At 41.0% G+C, this 19,902-nt stretch overlaps 1 protein-coding gene across 2 annotated transcripts in view; it reads left to right on the top strand.

Annotated features, from left to right (window-relative positions):
* EPHA5 (EPH receptor A5) overlaps positions 1-19,902 on the top strand; it is a 378,771-nt gene that overhangs the window by 302,305 nt on the left and 56,564 nt on the right. For both annotated transcript variants that reach the window (XM_075607532.1, XM_075607522.1), the window contains 3 exons: positions 11,377-11,444; positions 14,069-14,194; positions 17,638-17,823. In XM_075607532.1, the coding sequence (XP_075463647.1) occupies positions 11,377-11,444; positions 14,069-14,194; positions 17,638-17,823 (380 nt within the window). The remainder of the gene's footprint in view (positions 1-11,376; positions 11,445-14,068; positions 14,195-17,637; positions 17,824-19,902) is intronic.

The raw sequence follows: 19,902 nt of genomic DNA, 5'->3' as shown, positions 1-19,902 counted from the left end.
GGACGCCATGTTTATTGCGGGGACGCTATAAACATGGCGGCGACACTGCCACCCGATGACACATACCGGGGCCTGTAACTCGGGAAGCAGGGGGTCCCTGGTCCACAAAGCAATGCGGTTCAGCTCAGGGGACCCCCTGCTCACTGTACAGTATAATTAAAAAGACATTCATGCTGCTTCATTACCGTTGCACATAGCCGCCAAGGTAAGGAACGAGTCTTTATTGATGTGTGTGTGTTTTATTTATACTATACATGTGCAGAGGGTCTCCGGAGCAGAACAGCGTTGGTTTGAGGTCCGGGGACCCCCTGCCCCCCGAGATACAGGCCCCTTTATGGGGTGCCGGTATCCCTCTGGTTTGTTTACAGGCCGCGGTCACGTGATCGGGACCTTTAAACGCCGAGGGATACCGGCACCTCATAAAGGGGCCTGTATCTCGGGGGGCAGGGGGTCCCCGGACCTCAAACCAACGCGGTTCAGCTCCGAAGACCCCCTGCACATGTAGAGTATAAATAAAAGTTGTTTTTAAATACTTTTTTTGGTGCCGAAGTTTGCGCTGAGAGAGCGGCTTGTCTCTCTCAGCTGCAAACATCTATCGGCACCAAAGGCTTATCGGGAGCCTTATCGGGAGCCAGGCTGTATCGCCACAGCTCATCGGCAGCTTTGCTTTCGCAGTGCTTCAGCAGGGATCGGAAGGATTCGGCCCTTACTGAATACTGCGAGGGCAAATCGCCCAAAAAATACATTTTCGCAATTCGTGCCGAAAATTTTGTATCGGGGCTTACTGCATGAGGCCCTTAGTTCTTAATTGTTCTAGACATATGTTTATTGGAGGCGCCTGAAAGTCACTTGTTTTCCGCTTTGTACAAAGTGCCTAAGGTAAGAGGCCCCAGCTAAAGCCCCTGCACCAAGACGTGCACAATTGCAAGCCGGCCCTGGTCAATGTAAGGGTTTAAACATTACTATGAAAATCAAATAATGGGGTGCAGCTTTGCTAAAAACTTTTGGGTGGAGTCTTTTATTGAGTTGGTAAGTTTCTCCATTAGCATCAGGTCCCATATGCATTGGAGGAGAACGCCTAAGGATGGGGAATCTATTTTTTTCCAAAAAGCTGCCATTGTACAGTGGCGGCCGCCTTTTGTCTCCTGCGGCCGCCACCGCGGGATTTTTAAAAGTGAGGGCAGACGCAAGCTTTTTTTCTTTAGTTTCGGCGCCGCGGGCGCTTTCAATGTTCAGCGCCATTAGCGCTGAACAGGAGATGCGGCTGGCGCGCGGCCAGGAGATGCGACTGGCGCATGGCCAAGTTCGGCTGGAAAAGCAAACATCCCAGTATTAATACGGTGATGTTGGAGATTTACTGTAAGGGGGCCGTGACAGTACATCTAGCTGCTGTAAGAGATGTACAGCAGAGAAATGTATGATGATTAGATGTGGCTCTCCCCTGCAGGGTTTTGCCAAATAAGAAAAGATAGGGATCTAGGGGCACATCAGTTTTGAAAATATCTGAAAAAAGTGTTTGAACTTTAGTCTAATATTTAGTAATGATAGGGCATGACCACCAAATGTGCACCATGCTACCCAGATGTCCACAATTTCTCCAGCAGACCAGACCATGTAGGATACATTTTCCTCAATCTAGAGAGGGTTAAATATTTTTTTTATATATATTTTCCTATATATTTATTACCTTATTTCAAACAATGGGTTCCCTGGAGCTAAACCGTGGCACTCCAAGCTTTAACTTTGAAATTCCCTTAGAAGAATTCTTGTGAGGATTCAGTGAGCAACAATATGACCTTTGGATTTGCAGTAGCGGAATTGCTAAGCGTGAGAGACGGGGGATTGGCTGAAGTTGTCGAGCAGGGTGGGCCCTCAGCCCCTGTCTATGTTTTTCTATCATCAATTTTACCTCTAGCAATACAGTTTATATAAGTGTCATCTTAGTGTCAGTTCTTAAAAGCACTTAAGCTTAGCAGATAGGAGCAGTCATTTCCAAACGCGTGGTCACAAAAATATCAATCTTGTCAGGTTAAGGGAGTGGTTTCACAGGGAATCTCTGGTTATCTCTTGTGGATTGTTAGGAATATGTAATCTATCTTGCAGGAAGGTCCCCAATGACAGTCTGTATAATTAGGGTCAAATGGGAACAGCACATGATTGTATTTGCATATACTGTATCACAGCTACCAGGTCCTATTTTGCAGGAAATCGGATTCTTAATTACTCTAATCTATTCACCATATTTTTACAGTTTAAATATGTTTGTGCACATTAAATTGAGCAGAAAATACGAGCTAACTTTCTGCAATCTCTTAAAATGTAAGCTCTTTGGGGCAGAGATTGCTTTCCCTGTGGTGCTTGATGCTTGTTTGATATTCTAATTGTGGTACTATACATCCCTGTGTTCTGTGTTCCCTGAGTTCTCACTGCTATTTTGCACATCACTGTGATGAGATGATTGGCAAATATGTAAATACAAATATTCAGATATACACATAGGCCATCATGGAGACTCCATTATGTTTAGCTGAGGAATGTTCATTGTCTAGTTTTTTTCCTGATTAAAGTTTCAGCAACCCAATGTAAGTCCAAATGAGATGCCCTCATTTCCCTCTCAATTGATTGAATGGTAAACAGTAAACTATTACATTGCTTTAATGAAGCCTATATATAATGTTCTCATGAATCCAATGCCCCTTATTTAATATACTAGGAAGTTGTTTCCCAGTTCTAGGGAACAGTTTGGCTTCATTTAAATGAATGGGACTAAAACCAATGTTAGCACAGAGAAGATGGCTTCACTGGATAGAAGGAATAGGGGCCCAAACTTCTTTATTACATAAGGCAGTTCATCCACGTTTCTGTCAGAAAACCAGCATTTAATTTTCAGAAGTTGCAGGGCATCATTTGTACACTAAGTGACAGATTGATAGTCTGTTTATCTGATCAGTAAATTGAGTACATCTGGAAGCGCTATGGTAGATAATGTTTCATGGAGAGATTTTCTGCCACACATTATTAGTGAAGCCAAACCATTGCTGCAGTGCCAGTTTACACCCGCTGAAGTATTATGCAGTGTATCATGTTGAGACATGTTTTTATGGTACTTTGGGGGTTTTCAGGATGTAATTTTGCATGTTAATGTGACATACTGCTGTATATATTAATAGAGCTCCAGAGATACCAGGGATGAAAAATAAGCTGTTTCTACTGCCTTTTTTAATCTCACTTTAGATAATAAAGTATGAACCATTTAGCAATGGCAATGCTTTTTTTATACGCCTAGTTATTTCCCTGCTTGTTTAAGAATCCCGTGGAAGTCTTTATCCTCCTATGGGAAGGAAATGTTAACCTTATTTGTCCGTCCTTGTGAATGAGTGCAGCTCTTGCATTCACTTAAAGGCCTTGATTTACTAACGGGGCGATATTGCTGTGTTCAAAATTTGCATTCTAAAATACTGGGACTGCAGCAATATTTTGGGGGATCTTAATGAGAATTACGTGGGTGGCAATATTCAATCTCTTTTGCATAACCTTAAAAGCAATTGACTCATTGTTACATAAAGTCAGTGTTAATGCATAGTAATCTGTGTTATTCAACGCTAGTGATGCAAATGTGTCTTTTTGTGGGGGGAGAGTTTGGAGATATTGTACGTTTCTACAATAGGCTTATATAATAGGCCTTTTAATAAAACCACAGGGCTACCAATGCATCACAAATTAATGCCTCCAGGCACCAAATGGGTTAACATACAAACATAAACACCCAGGAAATAAAACACAAAATGCATACAATCTATCAGTGCAAAGGTTAAGCCTTTAATAGCCCAAGTGGCCAACTAGGCTTAGGTTGACCATGGCTAGCTGGTCATTTGGATTTCTAAGGTTCAAGTTCAACATTGTTAATTCATTTTTTTCTCATCCATTTAAGGTTTAATCCTATGTCTATAGTTGTCCGTATATAAATGTATCGCGACCGCGAACACTTCCTTTGGTCTGTCTCTCAAGACGTCGGTCAGTAGGGATGGGGCAGGGAGTACCTGGAGTTAGAGCAAGGGTTCCTCTTTGCGTTTCACCTGTTCTCGTAGGGTCGGCTTCGCCAGAGGGTCGCTTAGGACTGGGCTGAAAGTAGGGTATTTTACATGCCGCATACTGTGCCGATATCTGCATACTCTCCTCCCGAGACACCACATATCGAGCACACCCCCAGCATCAGGTACGTCCCATTCTCATAGGAGACCACCATTACCCCACCAGGCAAGCAGTAAGTGTTTTTTAAGATCTTCCGAGGTAGCTTCTATTTTGTAGAATGTAAGGCAGCTCCGCACTTACGTCTGTGTTGCTGTAAGTTAAACGTGTGTTTGACTCCTCACATCCTGGTGTTCCGGTTGGGCACACCCAGCTCCTCCCCCTGGTGAATGCGACATCCAATCAGGAGCAAGAAGGGGGTGCGGTTTCGCCAGTTCGCGCCAGTTCTGCAAACTGAGTACCAGCCAAAGCTTGCAACTGCATACAAAACCTATGCAAAATTAGGTGTACTTTACAGGAACAAATCATCCCTAAGTCTGCTGGTCAGAAAGCGTATCGCACAGCAGATGCTAATGCCTATTATCAACTATGGGGACATAGTTTATGTGTCGGCACCCCAGACCTACCTTAGCAAACTTGATACCCTTTACAATTCAATATGCTGTTTTGTCCTCCAATGCAACTACAGCACACATCACTGCGAAATGCTCAAATAACTAGATTGGTCATCACTTGAGTCTAGGCGCAAAGTTCATCTTTCCTGTCTTGACTTCAAATACTTTCTGGGCAAGCTACCCGTCTATCTGAACAAGCTCCTCACCCCTACCACACGCAGCACTTATCATCTGAGATCTGACTCCAAAAGACTGTTCATGGTCTCAAGGCTCAGCAAAGTATCCATCCTCTCCTCCTTCTCTTACTGTGCACCACAAAACTGGAACAATCTCCCAGAGACTCTCACAGCCACCACCAGTCTTAGTTCTTTCAAAACTAAAGCTGCCTCACATTTTAATCTGGTCTGTAATTGTTACATACGTCTATAATATATATTATCTCTAACTGTGCATGCTGTCTTGTATATAATGTACAGTATACCCTGTTCACTTATGTAACTGTGGGCCTCATGCAGTAAACACCGAAAAGCCGTTTTTTGCCATTTTCTATAATAATGGCTCTCCGATTCAATAAGCGGCGATAAGATGCCGAAAGCACAAAAAATCGGCATTTTTTTTTTGTCAAAAAAGTTATCAGCAGCCTTGTGGCGATAAGCCACGATAAGCCACTTTTCGGCACTCATCTGCACTTTTTGAAACCCACTCAATTCTAGTAGCCCGATCAGCTTTTCGCTGCTGATCGCCACTCTAGAATTGAAATTTGCCCGCCAATCCTTCTTGCTAACTAAAGTTGGCAAGCTGCTGGGGAGAAGGATCAGCACGGGTGGCGGACGGCACTTAGAAAATATTTTGACCAATTTCTTGCCTCGGATTGATGCCGGGGGTCTCCGGAGCTGAACCGCTTTGATTTTATGCCCGGGGGCCCCCTGCTTCCCGAGATACAGATCCCGTTATGGGGTGCAGTATCCCTCTGCTTTGTTTACATCCCGCGGTCATGTGATCGGGACATTTAAATGCAGAGGGATACCGCACCTCATAAAGGGTCCTGTATCTCGGGAAGCAGGGGGTACCCGAACCTGAAACCAATGCGGTTCAACTCCGGAGACCCCCTGCACATCTACACTATGAATCAAATTGTATTAAAAATATTTTTTTTTTGCCGATATTTGCGCAGAGAGAGTGGCGAATCTCTCTCTGCTGCAGGCTGATCTCGGCAGGGGACGCCTTATCGGCAGGTTATCGGCATGCTGACTGTCTCGCCACCGGCAACCTGCCGGGTTTTGAAATGTTGCTCTCGCACATATTCGCCAGGGATTCGGCCCTTCCTGCTTACTGCGAGGGCAACACGACATAAACATGTCGAGTTTGAACCCCTGCCGAGATTGTTTTTTTGGCGCTTTCTGCATCGAGCCCTGTATTTGTAACCATGTATTGTTTGTCATCTTAACTCTATGCCCAGGACATACTTGAAAACGAGAGGTAACTCTCAATGTATTACTTCCTGGTAAAACATTTTATAAATAAAAAAAGGTGAATTTACCAGGTTGTAGTCCAGTAAGGAGAGACAGCACACACGGGTTATATTTCAAAGTGATGTATTGAACACTCAAAAAACCATAAATAAAATAAATGAATAAACTTTTGCAAAAAGGACTATGTGGCTTTCCGAGCATGGCGAGAACCGCCATTTTGTTGGTAGTACAATGCCATGCGGCTCCTAGTTCTCTGGGACCACCATTTTGTAAGCTAGAAAATACTTCTGCAGCTCCCTTTTTCTTCAAGGGCCACATGAGTTGTGTGTGGGCAACCATCTCCCAGGTGCCGCCTCAGGAAGAGTCCCCAGCTTTTCTTTTTTTTGAGTAAGGCAGTGCAACAACCTCCCCGGTGATGCCTCGGAGAGCTGTTCCCTCTTTACTTCCGTAATTATATGGGTACCAAGCTCCCTGGTGAAGCATCAGGGAATGCCCCACTTTTTGCTTCATCATTAGTGGGTGCACAAGTGGGTGCACAGGGGTCTCTGGTTTGGCCTCAGAGGCCCTGTACCCTAATCTGTACTTTTGTATTAAGGGCAGTTCAACAACCCCCTTTTTCTTCAACACGGATGAGTGGTGCACAGGGGCCCATCGCCATTTCCTTAATTTTATGGGTAGTATGCTTCCTAGTGAAGCCTTTGGGAACTGCTCCCATTTTTCTTAATTGGATGTTCTTTGCTAAGGGAACGGCCAGGGCATAGGGCAGCTCTTCAAGCAGAGAGAATCAATTTCCCCCTTAAGATGTCTGCCATCTATCCCAAGACAGAAAGGGTAGTGTTGCTCTGCAAAGCACAACCACACAAGTCCTGCTGCTGCAAAAACCTATCCTGATGAGCATAAATCTCAGCAGCGCCTCCATTTGTAGCCCCTTTACTCCTACCCTAAATGAGATCTGGTCTGCTACTAGTGTCTTTCGTGCGATGTGGTACATATCTGTGAGGTAACAGGAGGGCTGAGTACTTCTGCGTTGATGTGGGGATTATCAGGATAGATTTACACAGTACCTTATTGTTTAGAAGCGTCTCCAGTCAGTGAGGATCATGTGGTAGTAGGATGGTCCATGCTGACACTTTTCCATATCCCAAGATAGTGAATCACACTTGCATATGGTTCCATGGTATTTATTTCATTAGTTAGTTGTTACAGCAGTGCATTATTTTCTTTCTTCCCCATGAAGGTTACTTGAAGGCTTGAGGCCCATCTAAGTTCCCTTATGGTGCTCCTCCTGTTTTTCCTTATGGGACACAGGGTAGCTGTTGTTTAGTGGAGTGACCACAGGGGGAGGAAAGAGACACACCCACTGTTGGGAGAGAGCCAATTTATATACCCTGGGGTTGGGCTTGTAACCCTGCCCCATAACAGGGCAGGTCTGATATTGACAGGTGTCACATCTGCACATGTCACCCAGCCAGTACCTCCCCAGTACTCTCTGGTTGTGGCTAGGCACACCCTTGGATACAGTAAGGGTATCCAAGGCTGCAGTAGCACACTGAGACCTTCCAGAGGAATTAACCCGTCCACTGCCTGTACCTAACAGGACTTACACTGGTAGGGCCCAGGGAAATAGGTAGTGGCCGGAGGCTAGGCTGCTTAAATAAGCAAGATGAGTCTAATGCTGGGGCAAGTGATAAAAAATGGCAATATTTATTGTCAGTAGCTCAATATTGGCAGGTTTCAGAATTTACCGAGTATCATGTCAATAGGTGTATACTGTATGTAAATGTAATTAGACAATGCATACTCATTGCCGTGCTAATAAGCCATCCTGGCATTCATTTCAGACCACACTAATTGCTGCGATAAAACGCTAAATTGAGAGAATCGAAGCATTATTTAAGCGTTAAATCTTTTTGTATATACGATGGTAAAGATATCTTTTTTTTTTACCTTTAACTCAGTGATATCAATATCGAAGTTTAGCACATCATATCTAGGTCTAAATATGTGATACTTGTCTGAGAATGACCAATAAGTGTGTTTGTCTCTTCATTTTCTCAGGAACAGGGTAGGGTCCTAATTGCAACACAACATTTTGTTCTCTAGTAGTGCATTTCAGGCTCACTATGTCAGTAAAACGGTTGCTGTCTTTTATAGTCAATTTGAATACATTGAAGACTGGATTGCTTCTTTCATTCACTTGTATTCTGAACATAGCACACATTTAACAGGCACCTATTGAGGCAACAAAGATAATTTATCGGCTGATGTTTTGATCATAAGTGTATGTATGTATGTATGTACAGTATGTATGTATATATAAAACAGAAATAGCCGTGTTAGTCCAGTTGCGATCATGCAGAATAAATGAGTTCTTCAGTATTAGGTGATACCTTTTTTATTTGGACTAACAATTTATGTCATAGGAGAGTTTTCCTCTCTTCCTCAGGTCTTCGGTGGCGTGAAAAAGAAAGTACACCCTCTATGAATTCTATGGTTTTACATATCAGGACATAATAACAATCATCTGTTCCTTAGCAGGTCTTAAAATATGTAAATACAACCTTAGATGAACAACAACACATGACATATTACACCGTGTCATGATTTATTTAACAAAAATAAAGCCAAAATGGAGAAGCCATGTATGAAAAACTAAGGATACCTTATGATTCAATAGCTTGTAGAAACACCTTTGGCAGCAATAACTTGAAGTAATCATTTTCTGTATGACTTTATCAGTCTCTCACATCGTTGTGGAGGAATTTTGGCCCACTCTTCTTTACAACGTTGCTTCAGTTAATTGAGATTTGTGGGCATTTGTTTATGCACAGTTCTCTCAAGGTCCAACCACAGCATTTCAATCGGGTTGAGGTCTGGACTTTGACTGGGCCATTGCAACACCTTGATTCTTTTCTTTTTCAGCCATTCTGTTGTAGATTTGCTGGTGTGCTTGGGATCATTGTCCTGTTGCATGACCCAAATTCGGCCAAGCTTTAGCTGTCGGACAGATGGCCTCACATTTGACTCTAGAATACTTTGGTATAGAGAGGAGTTCATGGTCGACTCAATGACTGCAAGGTTCCCAGGTCCTGTGGCTGCAAAACAAGTCCAAATCCTCACCCCTCCACCACCGTGCTTGACAGTTGGTATGAGGTGTTTGTGCTGATATGCTGTGTTTGGTTTTCGCCAAACACGGCGCTGTTCATTAATGCCAAACATCTCCACTTTGGTCTTGTCTGTCCAAAGGACATTGTTCCAGAAGTCTTGTGGTTTATTCAGATGCAATTTTGCAAACCTAAGCCGTGCTGCCATGTTCTTTTTAGAGAGAAGAGGCTTTCTCCTGGCAACCCTTCCAAACAAACCATACTTGTTCAGTCTTTTTCTAATTGTACTGTCATGAACATTAACATTTAACATGCTAACTGAGGCCTGTAGAGTCCGAGATGTAACTTTTGTTTTTTTTTTGCAATTTCTCTGAGCATTGCACGGTCTGACCTTGGGGTGAATTTGCTGGGATGTCCACTCCTAGGAAGATTGGCAACTGTCTTGAATGTTTTCCACTTTTGAATAATCTTTCTCAGTGTAGAATGATGGACTTTATATTGTTTGGAAATGGCATTATAACCCTCCCCAGATTGATGGGCAGAAACAATTGCTTCTCTAAGATCATTGCTGATGTCTTTCCTCCTTGGCATTGTGATAACACACGCGTGAATGCTCCAGACCAGCAAACTGCTAAAACTTTGGCTTTTATAGAGGTGGTCAAACTTGTGGATGATCAATTAATCAAGGGCATTTGATTAACAGCACCTGTCTGCTACTTAGCATCTTAATTCCTATGGAAGCAGTAAGGGTGTACTTAGTTTTTCACACATAGCTCATCCATTTTGGCTTTATTTGTGTTAAATAAATCATGGCACTGTGTAATATTTCATGTGTTGTTGTTCATCTGAGGCTGTATTTACCTAATTTTTAGACCTGCTAAGGAACAGATGATTGTTATTATATCCTGATATGTAAAACAATAGAATTCAAAGAGGGTGTACTTTCTTTTTGACACCAGTGTGTGTGTGTGTGTATGTATATATATATAAGTATATATATATATATATATATATATATATATATATATATATATATATATATATATATATATATATATAAAGAAAAGAAAGCGCCCAAACCTAGTGCATTAAAGTAAAAACCAAAAAAACAAGTACAATTTATTCAAATGGGGGTTGGGGGGGGGGGGGGTGCTCACAAATGGAAACTCACAAAGAAGATAAAATATCAGGCATATTATGAGATATACTCATGCTCCCATTTGCCTATGGCACTCTGCTTCACTCCCTCTCTCTTTCAAACGACCATGTGAGCTGCCACGCGTCTCTGTCCAGCAGGAACCAGTCTGTTCAGTCACCGTCAGTTTCTTCCTCCGGCAACAGATCCACAGTGCTTACTGTTACGGGTAGGGGTAGGATCGCTTTAGCAGAAGTTTTTCTTCACCTCAGTATTGGAGTGTCAGAACTGCCTAGATCTCAGCATCACATACAGTATGTATAACATCCCATTGTAGGCATATTCATCTCATTATATTACCCAGTTTCAGGGTTCGTTTACATTTTTTACTTATTAATTGTAAGATTTCCAGCGCTGTCCTATTCCATATATATATATATATATATATATATATTTTTTTTTTTTTTAAATATATATACAGTATATATATATATATATATATATATATATATATATATATATATATATATATATATATATATATATATATATATATATATATATATATATATATATATATATATATATATATTCATGAAGCTACAGAATCACAACAGATAAATAGCAAATGCATATATTTAGCAAATACATCTATATGATATATGATCTATATATTCATACGGCAGGAAGGCACTTTCCAGTCCATTTCTTTGAACCTACTATCCGCGTCATCACTTGAATGTGAGCTGAAAGGTGTCTTCCAGATCTGAAAGGTGTCTTAAGGAAAAGCAGCAGTGGGCAAATATAGGCGTATATGTGTCACTCAACCTTGATCACTGCTACTATGGAATTGCTGGTGGCATTATGCTGTATGTGCCACATAACAACACGAAAGGTCTTTACTTATTTATTTATACAGTGAATGCATTCTCAGAAAATGCAGGGAATTTAGTTATTTCACTGCTTGATAAGCGAAGCAAAAAAAATGGTGCAATAAAGCAATTAAATGGTTTCTGTTTTAGGCGTTGTGGCTACAGCATAGCTAAACAGGATCCAGAGGAGGAAAAGATGCACTTTCACAACGGCCACAGTAAGTACCACAGATGCAGTAACCCATTTTCATTGGTACATCAAAAATGGATACCTTTATGTGACTGTTTTGTGTCTTCTCTGCTTCAGCATGCTCCAATTTTCAGTCTTAATATTGTGAAGAACATCTAGAGCACAAAGAGACATATTTTCATTTTACAAACGTTCTCTTGATGCTTTCCATCATGCTAGGGTCATTTCGTTATTATTGTTGCAATTTAGCCCAGTCAGGGATTGAAATGCATTGCAAGACAACCTTACCATTTACAGATACAATGTGTTTTGGGAAAATTACAGATGTAGTCCAGGCCAATGGCCACTATTGTGTTAAACCCCACGATATAGCATAAGGCTATATGAAGGCTCATATTCTGAGCCTTCATAAGCTATGATCTGTTAAAAACTGTGGATGATGATACACATAAGTATTTATATATATTTTTACAATTGTTACTCAAACTTGTTTTAATTGGTAAATAGGGTGATAATGTTATCTTTAAAATGTTTCCTCTGTTTTCTGTGTTCTACAGTATATATGAGTATTTATCGCCTTTATCTCGAATACATGTCTACATCCTCAGTGAAGATGTTTTCGTATTCATTCAACACATATAATTTGTTTTCTGACCTCCGCCGGCAGCATATTTGAGATGGTGTCTCCTGTCCTTGGCATTACACTAGCTTGTACCGAAGAACAGACTGCTCCACAAGGATGAGAAACCACGGGAAAGATACTAGCGGAGTGTAGCGTAAACAATCTTTGAACAAACAAAGCAAGAGTAGCGCTAAACCAGTATATGTAAAGTGCAATACATTGAAATAATGAAATTAGTGATACTAGGACACAGTGAAATAGTTGCTAAGTAATGAGTGATATTAATATATAATATATGGAGTAGAAAGTAACAGGTAGTGAATTATTCACTGATGAATAATTATCAAACACTCTAATTAATAAGTGAATTGTTCAAACCAGTGAAAAAATATGAATTGAAGGTAATTGAAGATTCTGTTAAAACTTGGAGTTATACTTCAACTTCAAAAAGTGATTCAGCCCAATCACAAAAAGGACCCAAAAAAGAGAATGAAAAGAGAAGTGCAAGCTCCATAGCATAACTCAGTTAAAAAACAAATGTATTAAAACAACTAGGCACCAGGACATGCACTCACAAGGGGAGCTCGAACACTCGCATGTCACTCGCCTCTGCTGCAACAGATGTCCTGCTATAGATGGAATGGGGATCCGCACTGGCTCGACAGCTGGAAAATCAGCATCCACTGGAGACACGCCAACAGGTAGTCCAAAGAGTTGTAGATGGTCCGTTTGTGTAGTACACAATAATTTTTTCAAAGCCACAGTTTGTTCCACGTTTGGAGCCAGGAAATCCTGCTTCTTGCAACAACTGTACTCCACATCAACTGGTGTATGGACGCCTATGTATGTCCCAATGCGTTTCATCGCAGTGTGACTTCCTCAGGGGTAAAATATTTATTAATTCTTCAGTAAGTCGCTGACAAGACGCCATAACCGGTTTGGATTATAACCAAGCAATGCAATGCAAAGAAAATGCTGTGAGAGAGTGGATCCAAAACTGCCGGAGAAAGGTCTGAAATAAGCAAATTATTTGTGTTGAATGAATTAGAAAACATCTCAGGAGAGGAAAGTTACACTGGAGATGTAGACACATAATAGTGATAGACAAGATACTCTTTATATCATTTTAATTCTCCTAATTGTGTTGCTTGCCACTCGACAAACGAGGAAACATTTTTATATGCATATAACCTAATCACCCTATTTACTACTAGGAAAAGTTACAGAACAATAATTGTGAAAAGAAAAGCATATTGTATTGTATGTCTTTATTTATATAGCGCTAAAAGTGTACTCAGCGCTTCACAAAGAATACAGTACAGGGAGTTTTAAAAATACAATAAGAGCAGCAAAAATCAGACAATGGGAAAGGAAATCCCTGCCCCGAAGAGCTTACAATCTAAGAGGTTTGAGGGGAAACTTACAGAGACAGCAGGTGAGGGAATAAGTGCTGTAGATGGGTGTGCTTGGCCACAATGGGTGGTATAAGTGACTGTGGGACAATAGCCATGAGTGCAGGCTATTGGGATGCTTGATTTGTGGGGCAAGTTTTAAGGTTAGTCAGTGTTAAATGAAAAGGTTAACACCATTTACAGGGGAAGAGATGGGAGGGAGCCGTGGGTTAGATCAGGTGTGTATGTCTGGCTTCAGGCTTGTGGGAGATCCCCAGCAGCGGGAAGGAGTAGATAGAGGTTGTGAATAGAGGATTTGTGTGGGTGTTTTTTATTGAGGGGTAAAGAAGTTGTTGGCCCCCACATAACTTAAGTGATCATACTATCTGATGAACATATTGTGAACTTTACAGTGAATGCTGATAATGGGATGATCACAGAAATAATGAACATTTTTATTTTTAATTATATTTATAATATACTGGGCCAACATTATCATTAAATCCTAAAGATTGTCTGAAGTATCCTGAACCTACTTTGATTTTTATTATTGTTGTGGCCCTTATTAAAGCCGACATCTGTAGAAATATAATACCTACCCAGTTGATATTTTGTTTAAACATTGCTATGTGTTCACAGTTAAACTACCAGGAATAAAGACGTACATTGACCCACATACCTACGAGGACCCAAACCAAGCCGTACATGAATTTGCCAAAGAGATAGATGCTTCCTGCATAACCATTGAGAGAGTTATTGGAGCAGGTATGTAAATAGTGTATATACAGGCAAAGTATGTGAAAGTCAAACTGTAGCTATTGTTTCAGGCTCCAAAATATATATTGGAACCATTGTATTCTCAGTGAAAATTACTTTTCTCTTTATTCATTACATTCTGGTATAGATGACATGTGGAATACATAAGATCTGTGTGATAAGAAGGATGCTTCCAATAGGTAGTTTAGTGCAGAAAAGAAACATACTGTACTGTAGATGTAAAAACCTTTAACCTACATCTTTAGGTCAGACATGGACTGGCATTCGCTAAGAAGAGTGTTTCATTACTATTTATTGGATATTTTGTATTATACAGACAAAACATTAACATGACTGTTGTCAAGTATGACATTTGACATTCATTGATAAAATAATACAGAATATCTTGACAGCAAATCCTTTCTACAGTATGTTCTTCAAACAACTTTCATAAACTTGTTTAAGGTTTGATAGACAGTGAGTGAAATTAACATAGTGTAGGCTATGAATATGCACGTGTTAGAGTATCAAAGTAGGTCAGAATGTAGAAGATGTATTGTTGAATAGTTCTAACTATTTACACAAACATACTGTATTAGCATGACAAATGCAAGATGTCTTTTAACATGTTTTGTTTTCTACTACTTGTTTTACTTAATTTAAACGTTCATAACTTTAATATGCTTTAGCATTTTTTTTTAAATATATATATTTTTAAAAAGAAGTACTTTAAACTTTTAGGGGTCTATTCCAGTAGCTTCGATAACTTTTCTGCTGTCTAGAACGATGTGGCATGTTCCTTCAGAACGATTTGTCATTTGAGTTATTACGGTATTCATAAAGAATCTGAAATCCTCTCAAACCGTGAGGCAGGAAAATGTCAATACTGTACGGCGTAGCAGCAAAGTCATCTCAAATGGTTTCTAAGTTCTCCCCTGTATGATCTGGTTGGAGAGCTGCACAGAGAGAGCCGCCTCTCCCTGCACAGGTCTCGCAGGCGATCGCAGTGTTTTTATTACATTTTTATACTAGTTTTCGTGAGCAGTGGACCCCCTGCTTTCCCAGATACAGGCCTCGGTATGGGGTGCCGGAATCTCCTATGCGTTTAAATGTCCCAGTCACATGACACGGGACATTTCAACATTGCATGGGGATATCGGCACCCCATAAGGGAGCCTTTATCTCGGGAAGCAGGGGATGCTCGGACCTGAAATAAACGTGGTTCTTCTCCGGAGATCACCTGCTCATGCACACTTTCATTAAAAATAAAATAAAAACAGGTTCATTACCTTAGCGGCAGGCCGCTTAGGCAATGAAGGGGTTAAACCTGAATAGCATGTTTATTGGGGGCAGAGGGGGTGGATGAAGGGTGTAGTTGCCCCAGGGTGGGTGGTTAGGCCTGCCAGTAAGGAGTTAACCCCTTCACTACCATACCGGTGGTAACCGCTATGTTAATGAAGGGGTTAACCACTTCCGCTACACACCCGGTAGGCCTAACCACCCATCCTTGGGGTAACTACCCCCTTCACCCAATCCCTCTAACCCCAATAAACATTAAAAAAACACAACACCCATACTCCCCACCTCCTCTACCCCAACAACCCCCTCAACACATACAGTATAGTAATGGGCAAAATTACTATTATCCAGATCTGGATAATAGCTAATTTGCCCATTCCAAATAAAATATAATCCAGCCAGCATAAAGTAAATAAAATTTGCACTTACACCTGCCAGGGTGAGGTCATCCTCATCACCAACCTTTGCGACCATGTCCTCCGTTGACAGGAACAGAACAATAAAAAATACAATCTGATGGCCCCTAACCTCCTAATCACGTTAGCGGTTAGTAACCACTAAAGTACTTAATGGGTTTACCCCTCTCCACCGCTACTCACCAGGGTGGCCTAACCACCCACCCTGGGGCAACTATTCCCACCCTCTACCCATCGATTGGCAAAGTGGTACATCATGCTCATATAATATGGGCCTTCCCCGCACGATGAAACCAATTCATCAAGGCTTTCTGAATAGCTACCAAGCAAAATGTTGCGAGAACTGCTCAAAATCCCTGATGTTTGTTATCGAAGCTACTAGAATAGGCCCCTTAGCGTGTAGCCTGTCTTTAATATTACACAGGGTTTTTTTTGTTTGTTTGTTAGTTTCAGCTTTTAATAACCTTACTGTTTCCTATAGTTTATGGCAAGTAAATATACATCAGCCAGTTTTGCAAATGCTGGTTGTTTTACATAATTTGCACACATTAATTGTTGATTTGTATGTACTGTGAGAATGTTTAAGTGTATGTAGTAATTTGCACCATGAATGACTTTGTTGCACCAAACCACAGCTTCAGGAAGGGAACACATGGTCTTGTGCAAACGTAGCTATTCTTTGCATAATTGCACCTGTTGCTACTTTATCTTGATAAAAGTCAGAGTGGTGACCGGAATGTTGAAGCAATAATCAACTCTTTTTGTGCAAGACTGTGTGGATGTACAGTATCAATGGATGATTGTGGATCCTCCTATGGATATATATATTTTTCAAGCTACAGAAAAGCTGCAGCAATCATATTGTTAATGCCTCCGCTTTAGCTTAGATGTAGTGCACCTTCGGGAACAGTGAACCATGAACCATGTCTTTATACTGAGGCCATAAAAGATACAAATCATTTTCTATCTCTGAATTTTGTACAGTTAATTGTTTGTTCAAGGTAAAATAATATTTTCCTACAAATATGAACACGAGGTAGCAGTGCAAAATATCTGCTCAATGTAATAATTAGATCTTAAAATGTTACACTCTATTTCTAATTGACTTCTAATATTCATGAACTTGAGGCTCAACCCAAGAGGTAAGGTGCCTTCCTTTTAGAAACAGAGGAATCCGAATTAGAAGTTTGCTGTGTTGTGAGCTTACTCATTACTCTGGTTTACATTTTGGACTGATCATATCCTTAAACATTTTGGTGTAACCAGCTACTAAATATTTGCTTGACTGTCTCCATGCATTCCACCTTACTCCCAAATAAATACAGTATATAAATAGCCCTGATATCTTTGCTGCCAACCTGATACATAGGCCCTCAATCAATATGCTAGGAAGCAGTGCTCCCCATGCTTGAAGTTTTTAGAATCTGTCAAAATTGTATTTTATTGATTCCATTAATAGCATATTAAAAAGGCACATAAAAGTGCCACATTGTGTTGGCTTTACTTTATATTTCTCACAAGGTAATCATAAAGTGTATTGGCTTGTGTTGTAAACATTACACGATATAAAGATCATTTGATCGAATGAGCCCAGTCAGTGAGGAAAGGTCTTTGGGCACTGAACAGTAATTAAATGAATATACTGCTTTAACACAGATATTCGTTGTTGGAGGAGTAAATATATTCACAACAAATGTCCCTCACTTTTACTATTGCTTCATTTTCTATGTCTTTTAGGTGAATTTGGGGAAGTTTGCAGTGGCCGAATTAGGCTTCCTGGGAAAAGAGAGTTTCCTGTTGCCATCAAGACTCTTAAAGTTGGATACACTGATAAACAGAGGAGAGACTTCCTAGGTGAAGCAAGCATTATGGGACAGTTTGACCATCCAAACATCATCCATTTGGAGGGCGTGGTCACAAAAAGTATGTACTGCCATAGAGGAAGTTGTTGAAAAGTAATCTGTTATTTATTGCTGATTAGAATTGCACAGGAAAGTGCAGTGTTGCATTAGAAAATACGGTCTTCTCTCAGGAGATGCTAACACATACACAGCACGTCGAATTATGGTCACGCTACATTGATGACGTGCTGTGTCTGTGGAATGGGACAGTAGCAGAATTTAATGCCTTTGTGATAGCACTGAACTGTAATAATCACAACCTACGCCTAACGAGTGAAATTAATCAGGACCAGATTACATTCTTGGACCTAGTGATTTTCAAGGACAACGATGGCGTCCTTCAGTCCACAGTCCACACCAAGGCTACTGCTACCAACAACCTGTTGTCTTTCAGTAGTCATCATCCCAGACCGCAGGTTGAGGGCATCCCAGTGGGACAGTTCTTACGAGCTAAAAGAAACTGCTCCACAAGTGGTGATTTTAAGAAACAATGTCAAATTATGAGCAAGAAGTTTATGGATAGAGGCTACAGTAAGAGCTGTATTAATAGAGCTTATAAACGAGCCAAATATTCAGACCGGAACATGCTACTGTATGGTAAAAAGCAAATGGTGAACGAACCAAATACAGTAAGAATAATTGGTACGTACAGTAGACAGTGGAGAGAGATCAAAAGGGTCCTCAATAAACACTGGCACATCCTCTTGGAGGATGAGGTATATAAGTCAGTGCTTAATGATACCCCATCCATCACATACAGGAGACCCAAAAACCTGTCTGACACCTTAGTACATAGCCACTATAAAACACCAAACACAACAACTTGGCTCAGTAACACCACAAAGGGCACTTTCAAGTGCGGGACTTGCAAGGCATGTGGTCACATTAATTCACAAAAAACTTTCAAAAATGCCACTGGTTCAGCCACATATACTATCAAGGACTACTTCAACTGTAAAACAAGTGCAGTGATCTATCTAGCGACATGTAGATGCGGTTTGATGTATGTGGGCAAAACTTCACGCCAACTACGTCGCCGCATCCTTGAACATGTAAGTACCATCAGAAATGAAGTAGATACGCCGTTGGCACGACACATCAATTTGTTACATCATGGTGATACTACATCAGTGGGTTTTCAATGCATTGAACATGTATCACTTGGCCTCCGTGGAGGCAATATTGACAATGCTTTACTGAGAAAAGAGGCTAGATGGATTTTCATTCTGGGCACGCAGGCACCTCATGGTTTGAATGAGGATTTCAATTATAGTGCATTCCTATGAGACCCTCTTCCCCATGCGCCTTCTCTAACCTCCCCATCCTTTAATACATCTATGGATGGGACCACCAACACTTACCTCAGAACCACTATGTACACTTATATTAATGTATACATATATCTAAATGCCCAGGCTCTCTTAATAAAATAATAACATTATAATTATTAGAGGGGCTATGTATGCATTTAAGTTTAAAACAATCACAATATCAGCATTTAGATCCTAATAATACTGCAACTACAATAGGGTATATTTACATCATCACACACAATAAGGCAACCAGTCATTTTGCGTGCATCTGCTTTATTAAAGTTTTTTTAACCCCCACATGTATTTTTAACTACAGGATACCCTTGTCACAGACCTTATCTGCACAACTGATACCAGGGGCCGCGCTGACAGCATTAGGCAAAGGAGGAGCTTTCCTCTAAGTGTGTTGCCAGCGCTCCATGGCAACAGCAGGGTTTAAAAGGCAGGTCTGTGCAGGGCGCCCTCCCTCCCCGGAAGAAGTTCCCTTGCTGGAACGAAACGGGCGTCGGGATGACGTCATAGCGACGCCGGCTGTACTGTTGCAGAGTCAAACTCATAGGAGTTTGTTCACGTCCTGTAGATTAGCTTTAAACTTTGATGTGGGCCACAGATGTGGATCCCACTAGCTAGAAATTAGGCATATGAGAGTCTCTGCTGGCACTGGTTAGCTCTAAAGTATACATACACAGCAGGGTTGTGACTACATCTTCCCCCCCCTCTGGAAGGAGCTGACAAAGTGTGAGTCCTGGCTATCAGTCTGGAGTACTCTCATGAGGCTAATAACGGGG

This window comes from Ascaphus truei, chromosome 1, assembly GCF_040206685.1.
Source record: "Ascaphus truei isolate aAscTru1 chromosome 1, aAscTru1.hap1, whole genome shotgun sequence".
NCBI classification, from domain to species: Eukaryota; Metazoa; Chordata; class Amphibia; order Anura; family Ascaphidae; genus Ascaphus; species Ascaphus truei.
The sequence above is the reverse complement of the archived record's forward strand: the minus strand, read 5'-3'. Positions and strand labels throughout refer to the sequence as shown.